Genomic DNA, 23,633 nt, shown 5'->3' with positions numbered 1-23,633 from the left:
GCAAGCAAAGTTGCGGAGGGCTTCAAGAAAAAAAGAAAAAGAAAAATCTGAGCTGACTGTGGTGTACTCAAACCAAAATGACAGAGTTGAGGAATGGGTTTTCTAGTCATTACTCTGCAGCAGTGCCAGGGCACTTCATTTCACAACAGAGCATCAAGAAGACAAGCACAAAAGAGTCTTGTGGGGAAGGATGGATCAAGATTATTTGTGTAAGAGTGTCGAATGAGTCGTACCTTCAAAACCTGGACTTGCCCTTCTGTGGTAATGTCTCTCAGAAGTTCACAGAAAGATCTGCAGAGAGCTTCAGCATAGTTCTGGAGAGAGAGAGAGAGAGAGAGAGAGAGAGAGAGAGAGAGAGAGAGACGAGTGTAAAAACAGGGCACAATCATGCCTGTTATGAAGTACATTATATATGTCTTAATCTACTGGAAAAAAATATATCGACATGTAATTAAAAAAGATGAAAATATTCAGTTTTATTTTATCACATTATCACAAATAAGTAGGGGTGTGATGAGATTTCACGTCGAGGAGAAAAGCTGTCTTGTGATATCGCCATGACTGAAATTAGCATAGAATATGCCACCGCTAAGTTGACATTTCATTACAGTGCCCACTGCAGCACCACCTCCAGTGTCGTTTTACTTTTAATAAAAATAAAAAACATTTAATTCAGTTGGATAACAGTCAGGCGAGATGACTGACAAGACCATGGCAGAGGATTCGTTGCACAACAGAGACTAAGCTTCTAACAAATGTCTTGTAGAATGCGTGATCAGCACCGCTGCTCTATATACACAGAGTATGTGCAATTGCAAAATCGAAAGCAAAAGTAAAACGCAAGCTACATACAATAGCCTGTCTCCCAATATCAAACCTATCTTAGGCTGGGCTGTGTAGTTGTAACCACCTCTTAGCTTTGGTCTCTGTTTTGGTATCTGTTTGCACTTTGTATATTGAAAGAGTATTTGATTATGGTTGCACTTACTGTTTGTACTTAATAAGACTAAGAAAAAAAAAACAAAAAAAAACAACAGAAATTCTGGAAGCTCATAATTCATGCACAGTAAGGTCTGAAGAGACTCATGTAAAATTTTACAGGAGAGAAGCCAGTCAGTTGAGTTTGTGGCAAAACCTTTTACAGTACTTGTAATGTACATTGTTGTCTTTCAATGCATATAGTGTTGTCTCACAACCCTACAAGTCAAGTGAACAAAAGGATGAACACATTTTAAATGGGTTTTCTACTTTAGTTTGAGAGACTTTTGCCATTTTTTGCAATCAATTTTTTATTTTAAAACATTTTATGATAAATATTTCAGATGTTTTATCATTTTTCCATTATCCAATTACAAGTTTCCCAACATAACATCTTGGGAATATTGTTTTAATTTTTGATCAATTGATTGTCCTCAAATTCACTTTTATCCCTGTTAATCTGTTGTGTTAATTTAATTAAAACAGGCAGTTTATTAGACAAATAACATCATCCTCCAGAAAGCAAACATTTTTAATGGGAAAGGGACAACATAAACTTCATTAAGTATTAACAATGGCTTTAATAAATTCTTAGATGTTCTGTGGTGTTAGTCTGACTTTCATTTCAATAACGGCTTTGGTCAAATATTTCATCCAGTTAGATGTTATAAAATGAAAGAAACTGGTGTAATGTTCATTTTTCAAACCAAAAAATTGCTTTTTGATAACATCATGTTACAGATTCTGTTTGTTTACTCATTGTTGTGTATAACTTAGTTAGAATTTATAAATTGCCAAAGTTTGAAAGTTGTTTAGAAATGTATTCTTATTTTTTTGTTACAGAGCTTAAACAGTCCTGCAAACAGGAATGATCCTGTAGAAGTCACTGATTATATACAATATTTCAAACTGAAACATCACACACACACACACACACACACACACACACACACACACACACACACACACACACACACACACACACACACACACACACAAGTCTTTAGATTTGTGCCACATTCATCTTTTGAGAAAGTGCAAATAAGGTTACGTTCAGAGTCATTCCCATTTTCTTTGAATTTCCTCTTGTTTGAAGTCGTTTTTATGCCTACCTGTAAGAAATCTGTAGCTGAGAGATAAATGTAGGCATTGATGATCTGAAAGCACGTGCGCACGTTCTCAGAGCTCAGTTCTGAAATAGAGAAACAAAATAAGAATGATACCAGGGTGAAGCAATATCACAGAGCAATATATCGGAGAGAAAAATAACAGTTGGGAGAGAACATGAAAACCAGCAGTGAGGGAGACAGTAGTGTGGAAAGATGGGAAAAGGGTTACATTTTCATATAGCAAAACAGCAGTCTGGAGCACAGACAAGACAACTTCAAAACACTGCAACTCTGACTCATCGAGAACTCACACTCCTGGAGATAGAAGACAAGGCAACAGGAAATAACTGCAGTGGCAGACATTACCTTCATGTATTTGAACCTTTGCCACTTGTTCAATCTAGACATGCCAAAATAACCTGTTCATTTAAGAGGGTTTAACACACACAGGCAAATAAATAAATAAATAAATAAATAAAAAGGGACAAGCTAAAAATGGCCAAATATTTATTGGCCTTTTAATGGTCTTAATCATTTTAATCACAAAACACTGGTCAGGAAATTTAGCAAGAATTGAACAAATACTGTAGATAAAGTAACTTTGCATGGGGCAGCCTTGTAGACAGCTTTTTACAGGAAGAAGATTTAGTGTTGCTCCACTCAAAGTTAAAGGCAAATATTCACTATAGGGTTCAAATCTGGACTCTGACCAGGCCAAAACATGAGCCTGATGGACATGTTCTGAAGCCACTTCTTGGTTGTCTTTGAAATTTGGGCCAGAACATTGTCAAACTTCCCATATTCTGCCAAAAACTTTTTCTGTCTTTGTTGTTTTTCTGAGACAGCAATTGCTGTCAAAGCAATCTGCAGTAGTGCATTTGCTTCAATTTTAAAGGTGCCCTAGAACCAGTTTTTACAAGATGTAATATACGTCTAAGGTGTCCCCTGAATGTCTCTTTGAAGTTTCAGCTCAAAATACCCCATAGATTTCTTTAAATACATTTTTTTTACCGGCCTATTTTGGGGCATCATTAACTATGCACCAATTCAGGCTGTGGCCCCTTTAAATCCCGCGCTCCCTGCCCCCCGAGCTCTCGACTATAATACAGTGCATTTACAAAGTTCACACAGCTAATATAACCCTCAAATGGATCTTTACAAGATGTTCATCATGCATACTGCATGCATGCATAGGATCATGTGAGTATAGTATTTATTTGGATGTTTACATTTGATTTTGAATGAGTTTGAGGCTATGCTCCGTGGCTAACGGGCTAATGCTACACTGTTGGAGAGATTTATAAAGAATGAAGATGTGTTTATGATTATACAGACTGCAAGTGTTTAATAATGAAAATAGTGATGGCTCTCTCGTCTCCGTGAATACAGTAAGAAACGATGGTAACTTTAACCACATTTAACAGTACATTAGCAACATGCTAACGAAACATTTAGAAAGACAATTTACAAATATCACTAAAAATATCATGTAATCATGGATCATGTCATTTATTATTGCTCCATCTGCCATTTTACGCTATTGTTCTTGCTTGCTGACCTAGTCTGATGATTCAGCTGTGCACAGATCCAGACGTTAATACTGGCTGTCCTTGTGTAATGCCTTGAACATGAGCTGGCATATGCAAATATTGGGGTGTACATATTAATGATCCCGACTGTTATGTAAGAGTCGGTGTTATGTTGAGATTCGCTCATTTTTTGGAGGTCTTTAAACAAATGAGATTTACATAAAGAGGAGGAAACAATGGTGTTTGAGAGTCACTGTATATCATTTCCATGTACTGAACTCTTGTTATTCAACTATGCCAAGGTAAATTCAATTTTTGATTCTAGGGCACCTTTAAATTTTTCCATATATATTATATATATATATATATATATATATATATATATATATATATTATATATATATATATATATATATATGGAAATGATCTAAAATTATAATTATTTAAAAAATATTACTTAAAAAAATTATTAACATCTAAAGCCACTTTGTGGTGTCTGTTAATAGTCTTCACCAAAATATTGTAATGTCTTTGAATGAAGTTCATGGAGACTTTTCTCATCTATTATCAATATAAGTAATTAATTTTGATTTGCCCTTGCTCAAGTTTCTCTATTTTCCCTTTGGAGTGCTAGTGAAGCACATGCATCAAGTTTACACTACACTAAGCTTAAAGTAAAGAGATAATCATACAGTGATACAGTAATGCACAGTGGCAGAAAAATTAACAAGCCACTCATCTACTGCTTATCTTGCTATTTATTGCTACAGTTGCTATGGAATCCAATAATCACCTTGACACAGTATTTTCAATTATATGCTGTGGCTGATCTTATTGAGCTTGACTTAAACAGTGGCCTTTATCCTGTTAAACATGACTTTCATATCTTTTCACATAATTTTCAGTTGGTTACTGTGAAAATCAGGACACCACGAAGGCCAACTGTCCCAGCTTCCCTTTACAGATGACCTTGCACAAAGCCATGGTGACCTCAGCTAAAAAATGGTGCAAAATGTCTCAAAGGCTGAACAGGATTTGGGGTGAATTCCAAGGGCTTTAGGACGGGGTGACCCTTATATTGTTAACAGTAATGAGAGATGGCAGAATTGCAGCTTCAATTGTGCCTGGAACTGCAGCGTGTTTTGTACTTTTCTAAGGTCAAGAGGGTCTCCATTCTGCACAACCTCACTACTGCCATCCTCATCTGATGAACTGAAGATAAATTGCTTTTCTGAGCTGGTTAAGTTCAAATGCAACATCACAAGCAGGGTGAACAGAAAAATTTACAAACTGGCAGTGAAGATCCAGTGCTACTATGAGGGAATCCATCCATCCATCCATCCATCCATCCATCCATCCATCCATCCATCCATCCATCCATCCATCCATCCATCCATCCATCCATCCATCCATCCATCCATCCATCCATCCATCCATCCATCCATCCATCCATCCATCCATCCATCCATCCATAAACACTGTTCAGATAAAGCAGCTGTTTTCTCTGAAATGGGATTTGTTCAACAGTATCGAGTAGTCCATTTCCTGTACAAGAGCACTTTACGCTTCCTCTTCATACCGCACTATCATGAGAATGCTGTCCGCAGTTCAAATCATTTGAATAAAATGTAAATCGTTCCCATTTTACAATAAATAAATGAAATACTTTCTGAAGCTTCCCCTTGCCGTGATTTGCAGACGTCTAATGATGATGAGGTAACAAAACAATTTAATTTCCACCATCTCGTCTAGTCTATGAATATTGATGTCATCAGAAGAATGGCAGCTCTGCTCAGCCTCTAGAGCGAAGTAACAAGTGCGTCATGAGCACTGTTATTACACAGAGACATAAAATGAGCTGAAGAACAGAAGGAAAGATGGAGAAAAAAGAACTTGAATCTGCAACAGGGCGCATACTTATAATCCTGCTTTTTAACAATTAGTCAGCAGTGATTTTTCAGACTATGGGTAAACAAATCTGATTTAATGTATGTACCGGTACAATGAATATAAGTGGAGTGATTGACACTGTGGTTTCTGTTAAAGTGACGTCAATTATTCCATTATATTGATGTCCTGTGACATCAATAGCTGATAGAACTCTTGGATGTTTCTTCAAGTATGGCCACTTTTTGCCACATGGACTTAAAATAAAGCAAGTTAACACACAAACTACTATATCACAGGAGAACAGCCATATTTTTTTTAATTTTTTTTTTTTTATTATATTTGTGTTTAATGGCATTCTGTGATGAAAATTATGGTTTTGGGACAGTCAATGCTTTTGAAAAATGTAAAAATCACCCAAAGCATAAATGTGCCGTTAAGAAAAAAGAAAAGAAAAAAAAACATACTCTCATATAAATCTAAATTTTATTATATATAACACCAATTATAGCCAAAAACAATCATAACATCTCTGCTCACTATGATTACCATAGTTTTTGTAAAGACGCCATGGTTTTCTTTCTGCTAAACTAAGTGTTAAATCTATAACTAATGCCATAGCGGGAGTATTTACACCACTAATGAAGCACTGCTGTCACAAATTGAGAAGTTAATTACATTCCTGAAAACCTTATTAAGCTATGTGTCAACATTTCAGTAGGCCACATGGAGTGAGAGCCCATAATGGTGGTACTGATCTCATGTCATTTTGCAGGTCTGGTAGCACAGAATAAATCAGCCCAACCAACCTGTGTAAAACCATTCAGAGGATATTATAAATTACAATTAATATCACATATGCATTAACAATGCTTCCAGTTGTTATCCCTTTCAAAGTTTGCCGATTGATCACAAAAAGCTGGCTATGTCTGAAAGCAAAGTGTGATGCCAATTAAAGCAATCACAATTGTAATGTCTGCCTTCAATGCAATTACTGTAGTTATTTATTGTAAAGATGCATTGAAGGACTACAAAAGCTAAATCTGAGTATTATAAAAGACTTTTTTTCTGGGAAAGAACAAAGTGCTAAGATTCTCTGAAATCTATTACTGATGCCACAGGGAACTGTAAAATGAATATTTGTGGAGCTTGTATTCAAATCCATGTTTGAGCATAATTAGCTGGGAATTCTTGGACTAATGCAGTCAGACTGAATTATGAGCTAATCCTGCTCTGACTAAACCCTGCTCCCTCTGAGAAAATAATGACCAGTCCATTAAGGCATGATTAAACATGCTGTTATTCAGCTATTTCAAATAGTTTTTTTCTGGTTTCATGTCAGTTTTATATAGGCTGTATAAGAAACCTGAATGGCAATTAAATAGCCTTTACTAATGAACCATGAACTGCTTTCTTTTTAAGTACTTAAATTTTAAAGTAAATGTATAACTGGTAAAAAACCTTCAAAGTAAAGTGAAGAGTAGAAAAAGATTTACTTTTAAACATTTATTAGTCATTTGTTGATCGCAAATTACAAATGAGAAAAAGAGCAGGCAACTATCAGAGATGAGCCAACAATAATAGCAGCACTGCAATAGAAATAAGCAAAACTATATATTTTTAAAACTGAGTAGTTCGCCTGAACAATTAGCCGACTTAAGGGTTCACCTGACCCCGAAACCATTTCTTAAGATGTGGACGGACATACACAAAATGGCTGGCCTGAGAGCAATAGATTAAAATAGAATGTTTTTAAAACTACTATTAACTTAAAGCTGCGATGCAGCCTACTAGCTGGGACTCCTCCTCTACGTAAACAGAAGTGACTTAATGACGCAAAGACAAACGGCGACATACTCGAATTTCCCACGAAAACCCACCAGTACCACTCGAATTATAAAACATTGTTACAAGCTTACCGTTGTGAATTGGGATAAGGTAAGGAGATAGTTTTGTACACTGACTGGTTATGTACTTGTTCAAAAATTAAATAAAAAATAGATCAATTGTTTTTAAATCTAACTGTTTAAATGTTTTAATCTAATTTTTAAAGTAATCTTCAGGATGGGAAAGGCATCATATATATATTTTCTAAAGTGCCACATACAAATTAACAAAATAAAAGTGACGGGACATGCGGCCAAGTACAGTATGGCGTCCCATACTCTGAATTTATGCTCTGCATTTCACCCATCCAAGTGCACACACAAAGCAGTGATTATAGAACACACACACAAACACCGTGAACACACCCAGAGCAGTGGGCAGCCTTTTTTTTTTTTTTTTTTGCTGTGGCGCCTGGGGAGCGATTAGGCGTTAGGTGCCTTGCTCAAGGGCACCTCAATTGTGGGTAATGAGAGTTAAAGTGAGCGCTGTTCATTCACTCCCCCACCTACATTTCCTGCCGGTACTGAGACTCGAACCCGCAACCTCTCTAATCATTAGGCCACAACTGCCCCAGTTATAATTTGTTATAATTAACAAACTGACTAAAAAAAAAAAATAAATATAAAGAAAAAAGTAAGACTTCACTCATGATCAATGCCAAAACAGTGAGTGCTTTTATTTAATGAAGTGCTCAAATATGCTAGAATTTTATATATATATATATATATATATATATATATATTCGTCATACTCATATTCTAGGCAGAATGTGAGTCTGATACTGCTCCATTGTACTTGAATTATGGGGTGTGTCTTAACTGAACCAGTAAAAAAAAAAAAAACTTGTTGTGGATGGGGTTCGGGCTGGCACCCAGGCTAATATAAATATGGAATAAATGTGGAATTTCACATGTAAATTAAAAAATAGAATAGTACTTACTATTAAGCTATGTGACCATTTAAATGCTTAAGGACAATGAGGGAAAGATACAAGGTCTTTCTTGTGCACCGAAGTGAAACAAATCCCATAATTTCATCCCTCGTGCCAGCTAACATGCTTTTAATATTCAACCATTGTTCCTTGCTTCATTAAGACATTAAGAGCTGATCTGAGGCCTTCAGAATTGTTGAGTGCTCAAGAGCGCAGACGGCCAAGGGCCAAGCCCAAAGCGCCCAGAGGCATGAAGGCGAAAAAATAAAAAAATAAAAAACCTGTCAGCTGAACAGATGTGTGCAGGGCACTGATAATGCATTTAGATGTGAAAATGAAACAAAATAAACACAACTCTATAAATCTTTCACATGGCTGCCATTCTTTTTCACTGACATTAAATCAAGAAAAGCGATATATAACCTCTCGAAGAACCAATCCAAGCCTCAGTGGATTTTTGTCATTAAATTATTTCGAGAAAGGTCACATGCAAGCTATAGCTTGAGGCAATGAAACCAATGTTACACATTAAGAGTAAACACATTAGCTTAATACGAAATATCAATGAAATCAATGTACATAAGAAATTTGTGTCAGGTTTTAAGATTGGTCTGGTCAACATGAAGCCACATTTATAAAAGAAACTCAAAAAGCTGAGAAACTCAGAAAGCTAATAGCAGAAATTCGCCATCACTGTTGACAGACCAAAAGCTTTACATATGCATCCAGCAGCTTTCACAGAGGTGATGATAATGCTACATTAATTTAACTGGAGTAGAGAATTAGATGTACCCTGTGAAGAGCTCCACCTGTGTGTGAAAAATTTCTTTTGTAGAGAAAATTATGTAAATAAACTGCATTTCAATATGTATGAATGGTGTGACACTCTCAATTGTGTCCTTGCCAGCGCTTTTAAGCACATAGTGTTGAAACCACAAAGACTTTTTTACGCTTTTCATGACAAGCTAAAGGGCATAAAGTTAGGCAGTTTTTTTTTTAAACTCTTCTCTGCATATTATAAGTGCATGTTTAACTGATAGGGAACACAGTAATCTTTTCGTTCAAATAAATGAGATCTTTGATACAAAAGAAAGGAGAAAAAACCCCCACTTTGTTTCAAGCCATTTCTCTCTGTAGGAAATTAAAGTGATGCAGATTTTTCAAATACTGCCATCATTGTTATGATGATTATAGACTGTCCTCTCTCTACGGTCCATTGCTGTGAATAGAAATATAGTACATGCAAGACAAAAGACATGTCACAGATTTCCATGAGTACTGATCTTTTAATTCATTCAGTCTTACTGTAAATGTAATTGTAAAATGCAAAAGTTTACTGAAATAGTGGGTCTTTCATGACAGATGCACTTTAAACCTGAATTTGTGAACAGGGATGTACAGTAGTAACATAGTAACGTTTCAATTATAAAACAATTCTTGATGCATCACGATGCTTCTTTTCCTCCAATTCTTTTAATAACAATAGTTACTATATTAATAATTACAATTCTTTGTTATTTTATCTTTGTTACTGAAAATTACAAATCAATTTATTATTAAAGCTAAAAGTGATTCAATCAAGAGCAGTGAGTGATTTCCTTTTTCCTTTTGTTGTTAGATTAACATTAATGACAGATATCAGCAGGTTTATTATATTAAGGCCTAATGCACAGCTCTAATATAATGTTACACTTTTTTTCTCTTTACAAACTCTTTATGTTACTCAAGTTACTTTACGGTAACTTAAGACTATGTTTAAGAATTGCGAAATTGTTGGAATTATGTTTTGTTCTCACATAACCGGTGGTAGTCCTTTAAAAAGTAATTTAAGCTGTTACCAGAACTTAAAACAATAAATTGCAATTTTTAACTTGCAACCATGCATTTTTTTTTTGATTAAACCTTTTAAGTTTCAAACATTATTTTGTAGAGTTCTGTTGACATAATGTTTATCATTACACCAACTTAATATTATCTGTAATTTAAACTCAAATTTCTGCATTAATTGGCATTTGTTTTTTGTTTTTTAAATAGGTTGATGTAACTTAATGAAATTGTCTTGATAACTTTGGAATTAATTGAAAATGCTCGCTCTGCTCCGCACCTTTATGAATGGCTGTGAAAAAAGACTGAAAGCAAGAATAGTCTCTCTCCGTTTATGTGTCTGTTTAGCCTATGCATGCGTACATACGGGGAGAGGTGCGATTTTTCGAATAATTCTCAGCGATCATCGAATATTATTTTTGCTCGAAATACCCATCCCTAGAAATTAAGTGTTAATTTATTTATTTTTAGTGAAAGGAAAGACCTGTTAGTGTTTAACGCAGTTATGTTTGACATTTAAAAGAGTTTGTTATGTTGAAGTTTTTGTGGTTACCACTGTGCTGTAGAGTAGATGCATGAAGGCAGTAGTCATTGACTCTATAAGCAATGACTGTGCTAATACCAGTGACAAGTAATATACTTGTTCATCAAATATAAATATTAAATAAGTTATGTTAGCATGTGTTATGATAGCTGCTGATTTGAACTGAAACAGATAAGATTAATTGGTTTCAGGGCTACAACTCTGGTAGTTTGAGACTTAATTTTTTAAGTAATCAACTTAAAAATGTGTGTTTATGTTACAAATTAAGTCCCTTTAACTCAATGTAGCTTATTGGTTGAACGTAAATTCACTCAAACTTATATTTTTTTAGTGTACAGATTCTGACTTTGTACACAGCCACTTGTTGATATTTGTTTGCATGCAAGTTTAGTCCTTAAGGAAAACAAGATACTTTTTTATGCCTCTAAGGGCTTGTTATGAAATGTAGATACTGCTGAATTACTAGCATAAAGGCATAAAGGCATTGCTAAAGGCTTGTGGCTATGACTCTTTGACACAGTCAATAAACACTATACTGACAGATCAAGCATCTAGGCCCAATTTTTCATAAAAAAATATGTCTGGAGATCCACCAAAGAGATAGTCAAAGAGGCAGATGGAGCATCCCTTGTTCAGATGAAATCCAGACAAACAGCATATCTATAGCCAAAAAAGCGTTTCTCAGCATATCAGGAACAGCCGGCCTCATTACTTGCCCTGGCAGTAACATACATCCACAAGTATGAAAAAAACACACAAGTACATGCTCAGCAGTTTCAAGTGAGACAGACTAAAACTTTGGCAGTCGAAAAATATTTTTCCACCTCTGCAGAAAATCAGTCAAAGGGTCGTTGAAATGTGCATGAGGTGAAGTCACATTTGGTTTGAGAAAATCTATGGGCTTTTGCTGCTGGGGTCCAAAAAAAAAAAAAGACAATTCAGTGAGCATTTCTACTGCAGGGCCTGATAAAACTGGGGGTGAAAGGGGGGGCAATTCTAGCGCTGTCAAGATCATCAACCACTGCCATCAGTAACAGTGAAATAACTCACCATAGAAACAGATTTCTTGAAAAAGCAATGACTTTCCTGCCACTGTGAACTGCTGTAAGTAAAGCAAACAGGATAAGGCATCAGCCCCATTTCAGACATTTACCGGTGCTATTGAAATAGCCACACAAATGGGTATGAAATTTTGGTAGGTTATTAAAACCGCTGCAAACGATCTGGCATTTAAAAAGGCAAATCTCATGGCCCTAAGTTTACTTATTATGGGATTTCTGTTGTGTGTGTGAGAATAAGTAGGAGTATTTACACTGCTAATGAAGCTCTGCTGTCATAAATAGAGAAGTTCATTACATTTCTGAAAATCTTATTAAACCAAGTGTCAACATTTCCATTATAGGCTGTAACCCCCTTGCGGGTTATGGGAAAAGTCACTTCACAGGTCTGATAGCACAGAGTAAATGTGTAAAGCACCAACACAACAAACTAAATAGTGCCATTCAGAGAACATTATATATTACAATTAATATCAAATGTGTTCTTAGAAGTGCTGCAATCCATTTTTCAAAAACTCATTCCCTGACTGCAGAGTATCAAGTTGAAGTTAACTTGGTAGCAACTCTACTTTTTTAACCTATATATGTCTATAATTTATCTATATTTATTTGTTTGTTAAATATACAGTTAGAGTTAGAGTTACAGGTTTTACTCAAAATACCTTCAAAGGAATGAGCAAAGTTGAGCATAACAAAAGTCCATCGCATACGCAGATTGATATCTGAAAGTTTTTTTTCCCTTCTTACTAGCATTTAGATATTTAAATCGAATAAATCAGCAACAACGAAAGGTCCATAGATATAGCCGTCAGTTCGTACTGCTGTTAACACTTTCTCTGAAAAGCGGACTCAGTGAGACCCGTTTTCCTGTTTGTTCATGTGATGTTCGGCATTATGTCCACAGGACACCGTGCCCAGTAACAAGGAAAAGCAAAAACTCATTGAACCCATGACTTCTCATTTGCCACACATACTTTGGCATGTTAAGCAGTAGTTTTAACATCAAGATTGCATGCACCTAAAATGGAAGAACTGTAAATAGGGTCAAACTATCAACATTAAAATATTCACCATTTCAACAATAAACAGTAAATGTAGCAAGGATTGCAGAAGGTCCTTAAAAAACTTGAAATTAGGTTTTAGAAATTGGAGGATTACAAACCGGAAAAATCGACTTAAAAGTCCTGGTGGTGCCTGTATGAACCATGATGTAAAGTATGTTTGTTAACATGATTTTAGTGTGGGAAAAAGTCACTTATAAAAGTAACCTTTTCTGTTTAAAGCTGTATACAATTTTACAACTTTGTCTCCATAACAACGAAATGCCTTAAAGGCTAAATCGACTAACAAAATTATGATTTAAACAACTTAACATAAGAAATTAAGTGATTTTATGCTTCATATTTCTGCTTTTAAATTCTTAAAGTCCCCCTGTAGTCAATTATTTTATCCCTTAAAACTCATCTTTGATCACCAAAATACATATTTAATATAGACGGATCAATGCATATGCAAATTAGCCCCACCTCCACTCGCTCACGCCAGATCGGAGAGTCTACTGTTGCTATAGTGATGAGCGATTTGTTGTTTGTGTTGTGGATATTTAAGAAAAAAAGCTTACTTCGCTTCGTATATTCAGTTTAATTTCTGACGCTTAAATTGTGTTTTAAATTATGAACTGGTAAAATGCCTTTGCAAAACGGTCTGAATCCAGAGCTTCAGTGTTTACGTCCGAACAGCGGCTCAGTATTGGCCGGCTCTGGTCGTTGCTGCCTTTGTGTGGATCAGACACCCTCGGATTTCATCAAAAGTATCTTAATTTTTCGTTCCCGAAAACAAACAAAGGTCTTACAGGTTTGGGATGACATGAGGCTGAGTACTTAATGACAGAAATTTCCTTTTTGGGTGAACTAACACTTTAATTTGTACTGTAGTTAATCAAATAAAGTTTGATTTAATGTTGACTTCAACAATTTCAAAATGTATCTCGTTTTCTACACTGGGATAGCAAGTGATTGCAGATTAACCAAACTCCACATTCAAAAGCTAAATGTACTACTAAAGGCATTTCACTGTAACAGGAAGCAAATGGCAGCGTCTCACTAAACCAGCTCCGCATCATGAACACACTCCAGATTGAGAGAAAGACAGTAGTGTAGTCAGCAGGAGGGCCATGGCAGGAGCCTTTCATCCCAGACCTCAGCAGGTGAGGAGCTGCAAGCAGTGAGAGATGAGGAAAGTGAGCTGTTTGGATCACAGCGAGAGATCTGCCCCCCGTCGAACAGCGTTAAGAACATAGAGTTACAACAGATGATGAGATTTCATCATCCGGGCAGATAAGCTGGCCCGGACGGTGCGCTGAGATCGTAGGAGTGTTGGCTGTAGGCGACAACCTGAAACTTTTTCTTTGTCACACTTTGTCTAAGGGAGGTTTTTTTTTTTTTTTTTTACCTGTCCCACTTTGCATTTATAAAAGCGGTGCTATTTATGCAAGATTTCAGAGAAAAAGAAAATTCAGTCACTAAGATGATACTAAGTAAGCAATTATTTTCATGTTATGACCTAAAACTGATAATTAGCCAATGTTAAAATTCTATACAATACAAAAACACTACAAACTAAAATCAATTTGTTTAAATGCTGTAAATTTAGGCATCACTAAATTATGATTTACATTATGACAAATGGATATTCATCATGAGATTTGCTAAAGACTGCATTTAACAGAGTTATTAAATTATTTGGGTTTTTAAAGATTAACTTTGAGTGTTAGATGAGGGCAATGATACTCTGTATAAAAAAAAAAAAAAAAAAAAAAAAAAAAAAATAGCATGCACAAATAAATATCCAATATAGATCAATACCCATAAATTGAGGGAAAAAACAAAAACCTAGTACCGACCAATATCCCTACAATTTTTAAATATTTATATTAATACTATCAAATTAAATCAAAACAATGGCAAGTATCCTTTAAGTATTTCCTTTATCCTTTAAGTTTTTAAAAGCAATCATTTAACAGCAATAAAGAATGAAGAAATACACTAAGTGGTGTGTTTTTCATTTCTGTTAATTAAAATAAAGCTGAAATAAAATGAAATAAAATAAAATATGAATATTAGTTGAAAAACTAATAAAACGACAAATGCACAACGAAATGACTAAAATGTAAAGTAACATGAAAACTAAAAACATGAAAAAAAAAAAGCTAATTCAAAATAAAAAACTAACAAAAATATAATAAAAACTAAAATAACTGCATAATAGTAGCAGGGTATATTAGACATACACTGCAAGGTTTATGGCACAAATCTGTAATTTTCTTTTATGTTTACACTGACTAATGACAAAACAATGTCGATATTACAATGGTTACATAACATTAATATCTAGCTAACACACATATTTTGACCACTGATGTCACATTATCATGAGGTATAAGCTCACTTTTACATGGATACGTATGTTTCACTGCCTTTGGTCATGTTCAGACACCACTCAGATACTCAACTGAGTCAATACTGTAGAACAATTAAAGCCCAGGACACACCAAGCCATCGCCAGATAACTAGCGGTGACGAAATCTGACTGTTGTCTCATTTTGTTGGCTGCATCTCTTGAACACACCAAAAGGACTACTGGCGACTGTCAACTAGCATGTGCTTTTTGAAATAACTGTCCATTTCAGCAGGTATCAATAGTCTCAAAATTTTCATCTTTCAAACCATCAATCCATTTTGAATATCAATCATGCTGATCACGTTCTTTAGTCCAGTCAGCTCACGTTATTATGAAAATATTCGCACATTGGAATGCTCAGGTAAGATGACGTAAAATTATAATAGGCTTCTGTCTGCACTGTCTTGACTTCTTTGCTCGTTTTCACTTTTATCTCTGTGCACTGACTCGTTTACTAAGCTGAACAGCCAATCAGAGTTCTCTCTCTCACCGATGGTGCTGACGCAGATTCAACATGTTTATTAAAAAAAATATAAAACCTGATGGCATCTGACTAGAGCCAACAGTGCAGAACACACAGAAAAAACTAAGCCGATCAACGCTCAAAAATGGCATGACAGCGACTTGGTGTGTCCTGGGCTTAATGTTGGTAGCTATATTTTTTTTAAGTATCAAGTACCAAAGTACCAGTACGTTCGACATTGCTAGACTCATTTCCGGCCATCCTCATTCCATTCCAAGGAGAGAAATTACTTTTTTTTTTCTTAACTAGCTCCCTGAAGAATGGATGAAAGAGACTGAGTCTTAACAGGCCCTTGTGCTAATATTACCATCAGCACCTGAAAGAGACGAGGATAGGAGAAATGAGCATGCAAATGGAAAAATCGCTTCAATCAGCTGCCTCTCTTTGCATTTCAATGTGCCGGCAGATGCTTTAATGAAATGCTGTCTCTTATTCTCTCTCTCGTACTGACCTCTAGCATCCCTCAACTCTGACGGCTACACATCTTTCCAACTATCTAAGGTTATGAGAGGTGTTGGCCTTATGCTTGAATGGCTCCTCTCGAGCGAACATTTCTGTGTGACATTTCCCAGAGGCTATGAGGCGGTGATGCAAGCATATTTAATTACAGTGCCCCAATCAAACTGTTAATTATCTAATTCTGATACAACCCCAGGGAAGCAAAACCAGCAATTTTTGTGTCGCCTCAGTCGCTCTGAAAATCATCGTATTCACATCTGAGACACAGTTCTATTACAACCAAAATAACATTTACGTGAATTAAAGATACAGGAGTGAGAGACAACCCTTAAAGGGAATGAACTGAGCAGAATAAAATGCTCAACAACTACCAACTAAATTATGAAATTGTCCTCTGCTCAAATAATTGAATAACACCCACATGAATAAAAGAACTACATCATAAGTAAGCTGTTGACTGACAATCAATCTGACTTTTTAAGTTTTTAAAAAAAATTAAAAACCCATTTTATTAGAGGATTGAGGTCAACTCAAGTTTATATTCAGCCAACAAGAATTGAGAAAATTGAGGAGGATGAACTTATTTCTGCTCTGAAAATTCAGCAGGAAAAAGCTGGTAAACTGCATTTCAGGGCCATTCGAAAGTAAATATGGCTTTTAGGTTGATCCATTTAAAAAAAAACAAAAAGAAACAGGAAACTTAAAGGGATAGTTCACTCAAAATAATAATAATAATAATAATAATAAATCACGTAATAATACTGGCTTCAAGCAAAAGACACAAAAGAAACAATCTTCTCCACAAAACTTGACTAATCAGATCTCACTACTCTTCTCATGAACATACAAATGAGCTAAGGCAGATGTTACAACTTTCAGTGAATAACAAGATCAATTTCAGTCTGCCCGTCTGACAAAGCTTCAGAAATCTTGAAATATAGCATACAAGTCGTAGGGACCACTTTTCATAATCCTTCAATTGTGCTTTTGCATCATTTTTGGAGCTAAACCGTTCAAGTGCTCATTCACTTCCATTATATTTTCACCTTTTGTGTTCCAGAGAAAAAGGACATATGAGTTTGGAACAATACAAGTGTAAGTAAATAAGAACAAATTAGGGCAAATTATCCACCTTTTTCCCAATGAGCCTACTGCGTTTTAGATTATGGGAGGCACTTCCGGTTTGGGGAAGTTCCACTCAAAAAGACTGAAACACATCATTTCAAATCATAAGGATGCGCTACAGAAAATCCTTATCTGTCAGTTTGACTGAATGAGCTGTACATTGTTTTCTTCATATTCTCATGTTCAGACTTCAAGAGAATAATGTTATGCTTGGTAATTTAATGTGACATGGCAACCCTCTACGGACACACTGAAGCCATCGGCTGGTAATTTTTTTATTTTACAGTGCATGAAAAAAAAACACATGAATATAATATTAAATATAAATATAAAATATAAAATTCAAACACTATTAAAGTAAACAGTCTAATAAAATAAGAACAAATAATCAAACTACAACCAAAAGCACAAATAAACAATAGAACTATGAAAATAATGAAATAAACAGTGCTTTTTAGGTTTTTCAGATAGATCTAACAGTAGTTAGATACAGATTAGGCAGATTATGTAGAGAAATTAAAGTAATCAAATATAAAATAGCACTTCGCTGTATAATTTAAATATAGATGAATCCTCTTTAGTTACAAAAGTTATTCAGTCAAGAGCATTGAGTTTTTATTGGAATATTAAGCTGCTGTCACTTTAAGACACAATGCACGGATCCAGTATACTGATATTGTACACTTGCGTTTTATTTCTCAACTGTTTACGTTCACTCAACACATAACCGACTACATAACCTTTCAAGAGCAAGACGATGTGAAAGAGAGCTCAATTCAGTATCCGCGTACGAGTGAATTACTCGCATTTCAGAGAGTTGCGCGGACTAACAAGAATTATCTACCCAAATCCTCACGTCTCTTTCCAGGTTTGATTTCACACAGATGCTTTGAAATGTCATTGTCTCCCCTTTTCACTTCTAATCTCTATAAACAGTGTTTACTGGAATGTTTCTAAAACTGGTAAATACAATATTTACTGTCTGTCAAGATGATGGAAATCACTGTGAAATATTATCACTCAATGTTCCAGTTAATTAACATTACATTTTTGATTAAGGCAACGTGTTACATAATACAGACATATATTCCTACAGTGATATTTAACACATCCGTAATATTTCTGCAGAAATAATCGGGTTATTCATGGTCTGTGGTAGTATTTTATTAATGCTTTTACACTTTTAAATGTCATTTTAATGTTTGATGGTTGAAGAGTAAGTAGAATTATGTCATCTTATTGTACCCAGGTTTTGAAAATGCTTATTATTGCTATCATTGAGCAAAACTTTCGCTGATTGCTTACAGCTTAACGGAAGTTACTCCCATAATTTGTGCATGGGGCATAGGAAAAAGGTGGAAACCGTTAAATAAATAATAATAATAAAAAAAGACTGAGGTCAACAACTATCTAAATTGAAACAATGAATTCAGATGGAAAAGTCTGTGAACTGCATTTCAGGGCATGTCCATTTGACAGTTAAATTGGCACTGGCTTTTAGCTAGATCTGTAAATAAAAAAAGAAACTGGACACTTAAAGAAAAACTAATACAGAGGCATCTACTTACCAAGTAGGGCAGACATATTCTGGAAGATCCTCAGAAGCTCAGGTGTGATGGCAGGGCTGTTCTCTAAAGTCGCCAACCTGAATGAAGAAAAAGATCATGCCATTTGAACAGCCTTCATTTAAAATGCAACACCATTTTTCAGTCAAAGATGTAACTTGATCATGATGATATGGAGAAAAAAAAATCCTTCAAATAATAGAAATATTACAATGAAAGAACTATGCTTTTAGTGTCCATGGAAACACTACATGGCATCAATTCATAAAAAGGGTGGCTTCAAGCAGAGCATCTTCCATCTTTAAACAAAACAGGCGATCTTTCATAAAAGCATTGCAGAAAATGAATGGATGCTGCTAAATTTGTTGAAGTGCTGCTATATTTGATCCAGAGGCTACAGAGGAGTCTTTGTGCAGGTTGAGTTATTGTACAGAGTTACTCTCTTTGTCTTGATACAAGAGAGATAGAGTGACTCAGAGAAAATGAAAATTGGACAGCAGGGAAGAACAACAAAACGAGAGAGCGAGTCTGAAGCCTTGAACTTAAAGGGGGGTGTTAACCCTCTTCAAAGAGATGAGCGAAGACAATGAGAAGACTGACGGAACGGAGAGAAAAGAAATCCACTCAGAAAGGAGATAAAGATGGCAAGTGTGTGAATTACAGCACTACAGAAGAAATCTATGGTAAATACAAAGGAGGGTTGAGCTTATTATCACGGACAATATTGATCGGAATGTAGGGCATACGGTTTAAAAACCGGAGCTGAAGATAAATTAATTTATGCGTAAGATTTCTCCTGACTCAGCATTGTCTTGTCGCTTGACAGCACGGCTAAGTGTAATATGGGGCACTTACATAAAAAAGTGTTGGCTCAGTTCCTCCGAGGCACAACTCCAATGATTCATGCTATCATTCACATCTGGACAGGCAATTTGTCACACAAATCTTTTAAGCCTTATGTGTCAGTGGTTGACAGGAGGGAAACAGCCACTAACTGGGATCCCATTTAGATTTAAGGCAGTTAAGACAAGTGCAATGCTTTAGCTGTATTCCTGAGGTTAGGAATATCCTGAACAAAGAAGAAATGACACCTATATCCTCAGTCATGTATTGAGTAAATCTCAACCCATATAAAGACCATGTGTTAACATGATAATGTTAATTTGTTAATACAAAATTACGAAGAAATGAAATACCCACTTTTTAGTTATACACAATTCAAAATTGAAATAACCTGAAATACTCTAAATTTCAGAATTTAAACTGAGATAGCAAAAAGGTTTAAAAAAAAGAGTTAAAAAAAAAATCCTAGAAATTTGTACTTAGTTATATATACTATCGTTCAACAATTTTGGTCAGTGAGATCAATTATTGTGAAATATTATTACAACCCAAAATAAATGTTTTATATTTTAATACAATTTAAAATGTAATTTATTCCTGTGATGGCAAAGCAGAATTTTCAGCATCTTTAGTCCAGTCTTTAGTCACATGATCCTTTGGAACATATCCTAATATGATGATTTGCTGCTCAAAAACATTTCAAATCATTATAAATGTTGAAAACAGTTGTGCTGCTTAATGTTTTTGTGGAAACATTTTTAGGATTCTTTGATGATTAGAAAGTTAAAAAGAACAGCATTTATTTGAAACCGATTTTTTTTTTTTTGTAACAATGTACAAATCTTTACTGCCATTTTGATCAATTTAATGCATCCTTGCTTAAAGGATTAGTCCACTTTTAAATAAACTTTTCCTGATAATTTACTCAGCCCCATGTCATCCAAGATTTCCATGTCTTTCTTTCTTTAGTCGAAAAGAAATTAAAGTTTTTGATGAAAACATTCCAGGATTTTTTTTCCATATAGTGGACTTCAATGGGCACCAAACAGTTGATGGTCAAAATTAGTTTGTGTAGCTTCAAATTGTTCTACATGAACCCAGACGAGAAATAATGGTCTTATCTATAGAAACAATCACTCATTTTATAAAATAAATTAATATAAATAAATATAATTTTATACATTTTAACCAGAAATGCTCATCTTGAACTAGCTCTCTTTTTCTTCTCTATTAGAATTCCGGCAGTGTAGACACTGCTAAGTGAATTACTGCCCTCCACAGGTCAAAGTTTGAACTAATTGTTATATACTATTGAACTAGCATATTGCATATAAAAATTTGTTCAAACTTTGACCTGTGGAGGGCAGTAATACACTTAGCAGTGTCTACACTGCCGGAATTCTAATAGAGAAGAAGAAGAGAGCTAGTTCAAGATGAGCATTTCTGGTTAAAATGTATACAATTTTAATTTCATTAAAATATATATATATATATCACTGACCTACAGAATAATAACGTATATTTCATGAAATAATTTTTTTGGATCGAAATCAGAATGGAAGTTCTTTGAATTGAAACTTCGTCTTTCAGTCATTCCAATTCAACTTCCAGTATGGTTGTGGCTAATTCCATTCAAATGAACTCAATTCAAATTAACAAGGCCAATTCAATTATCATAATTTGCATTTCACATTCCAGAATTAGGACCAGGATTCAGCCAGTGTGGGCATATCTGCACAGATTGCCATAGCAATGTCGTAGGCATCAACCAGATGCCACTAGTCGACTTTCTTCAAAAATTGTGAGCAGCAAGCTAGCAGTATGAAGAAAGCTGACAAAGGATGAAAATTTGTAACCAACCACAACAACGTGCCAGCAGGCTTTAGCATGTCATTAACTATGACTGCTCTGAAGCAGGAAAGTCTCGAGAGAAGCCAGGTTATCCCCGTATATTTTCTGTTGATATGTTGAACTATATGCCTTTCTCCACTGACGTTCTGAGTTGTTCAAAGCGTTTGTAAGGATACTGATTGTTAGAAGGCAGCTTTCTGTCTCTGTCTGAGATAAAGAACAGGAATGGTGTGTGTAACATTAGCAACACATTATTAGCTGTTTGATAACGTAGTCAAGCAAAAGGCTAATTATATTAATTCATATTAATGACAAAACTGTCACAAGGGCTGTGCCAAGTGTGTGAGCGCATAGGAGCTCATGCCAAAGTAAAGTGACAGCTGACTTGAAGTAAAGCCAATAAAGTTCATGTTTTTGTCTTTCGAAATATTTGAATACTATAAAACATAGCTAAAACAATATTGCTCTGAGCGTGTGCATGTGGCATAACCTGATTTTGCTGAGTTCAACATGTTCCTGGGTCAACATTTTTGTTGAACAAAATTCAAATCAACCAATCAGATTTGAGGGACAAGTTTACAGATTATGTCAAGTTTAGGCTTAAAATCATGAATTGGTGGTTCTACATCAGTGTTATTCATCTATCCTTTCCATCTGATTTTTGGGATAACTTATGGCTAGGGTTAGGTTTAGGAGTAGGAATAGGGTTAAGACTAAATTTTCAGACTGGAATGTTGTTCCAGGATCAACAAAATATGTTGACCCAGGAACGTATCTAACTTAGCAAAATCAGGACATGCATTCAGCAAAGGCATTTTACCAATTCATAATTTAAAACAATTTAAGCGTCAGAAAATATGAGCAGTTCAGTTGCACAACTGTTAAACTGAATATATGAAGCGAAGCAAGCTTTTTTCTTCAATATCCACAACACAAACAACAAATTGCTCATCACTACAGCAACAGTAGACTAGCTGGTGTGAGTGAGTGGAGGCGGGGCTAATTTGCATATTCATTGATTGGTGTATACTAAATGAGGCAAGGGTGTAGAGTTACATTCCAGCTATTTTAAGGCATGAAGACTTTTTTTCACTTGAATTTTTTTTAGAATATGTCATTTTGGTGATCAAAGACGAGTTTTAAGGGATAAAATAATTGACTACAGGGGGACTTTAACTTTTTATGCACCATGGTGTGTGAAATGTGACATCAAATACAAATGGGGTCTTTAGGGCAATGAAGAAATAAACTTGAATCCGAAAAAATATATAAAAGTAAATAAAATTCCTCATTCCTTATATTACAGAATTCAGTCTCTATCAATGTAGAAGAAGCATGAGATGATTTAAAACCACTCCTGCAGTTAATTCAGATCAGATCAGCAGATATATATAGATAGACACAGACATAGAATTAAATTGTGACAGTATACGGATATGGAGAGCAGACAGCAGTAGAATACTGAGAATGTGGAATGTACAGAGAGTATAGGTAAAACAAGAGAGAAGTGAGAATATAATGTAAACAATACCAGTCAAGTTGACAGTGGATAGACTACTTATTGTTATCAAAAGTGTGTGCCTCTTTTGTATTGATCTATGGCAGCCCACTGCTGGAGAATAGAGATCTGGCCTACTCAAAGTTTGACTTTTCATTATCTTATAACTTTTGACCCCTTTGGAGTAGAAACGTTCTTTTCAATCTCCACCAAATTGATCATCCAATATTGTGAACTACATTGCCACCTGTTGTTTACTACTTTATTTTAGCATTTCTTCCTATTTAGAAGACAACACAGATATGAGGCTGAACCTTGGTAATGCATTCACCTACTTAAAGAACATCTAGTAAGAGTCAGTGCCCTGAGGATTTAAAAATGCAAGTAAAGTTTAGGAAATTGTACTAATTGTTAAATTTGTCAATAACTTTTTTAATAATATGGCCTAAAGCCAAACCTCTAGAGATTCCTTAGGTCATATGAAGTACAATGACCAGTCATATTCAAGATTAACTGTATTGCCTGTTAGCCATTTTGAATTTTATTGTAAACTGCTCTTATCT

At 35.1% G+C, this 23,633-nt stretch overlaps 1 protein-coding gene across 2 annotated transcripts in view; it reads right to left on the bottom strand.

Moving 5' to 3' along the window:
* Positions 1-23,633, bottom strand: part of ipo11 (importin 11) — a 178,353-nt gene that overhangs the window by 54,464 nt on the left and 100,256 nt on the right. For both annotated transcript variants that reach the window (XM_067394838.1, XM_067394839.1), the window contains exons 22-24: positions 18,882-18,958; positions 2,091-2,170; positions 234-314 (exon numbers count right to left, since the gene is read on the bottom strand). In XM_067394838.1, the coding sequence (XP_067250939.1) occupies positions 234-314; positions 2,091-2,170; positions 18,882-18,958 (238 nt within the window). The remainder of the gene's footprint in view (positions 1-233; positions 315-2,090; positions 2,171-18,881; positions 18,959-23,633) is intronic.

The sequence above is a fragment of the Chanodichthys erythropterus genome, chromosome 9 (genome assembly GCF_024489055.1).
Source record: "Chanodichthys erythropterus isolate Z2021 chromosome 9, ASM2448905v1, whole genome shotgun sequence".
Classification (NCBI taxonomy): domain Eukaryota; kingdom Metazoa; phylum Chordata; class Actinopteri; order Cypriniformes; family Xenocyprididae; genus Chanodichthys; species Chanodichthys erythropterus.
The sequence above is the reverse complement of the archived record's forward strand: the minus strand, read 5'-3'. Positions and strand labels throughout refer to the sequence as shown.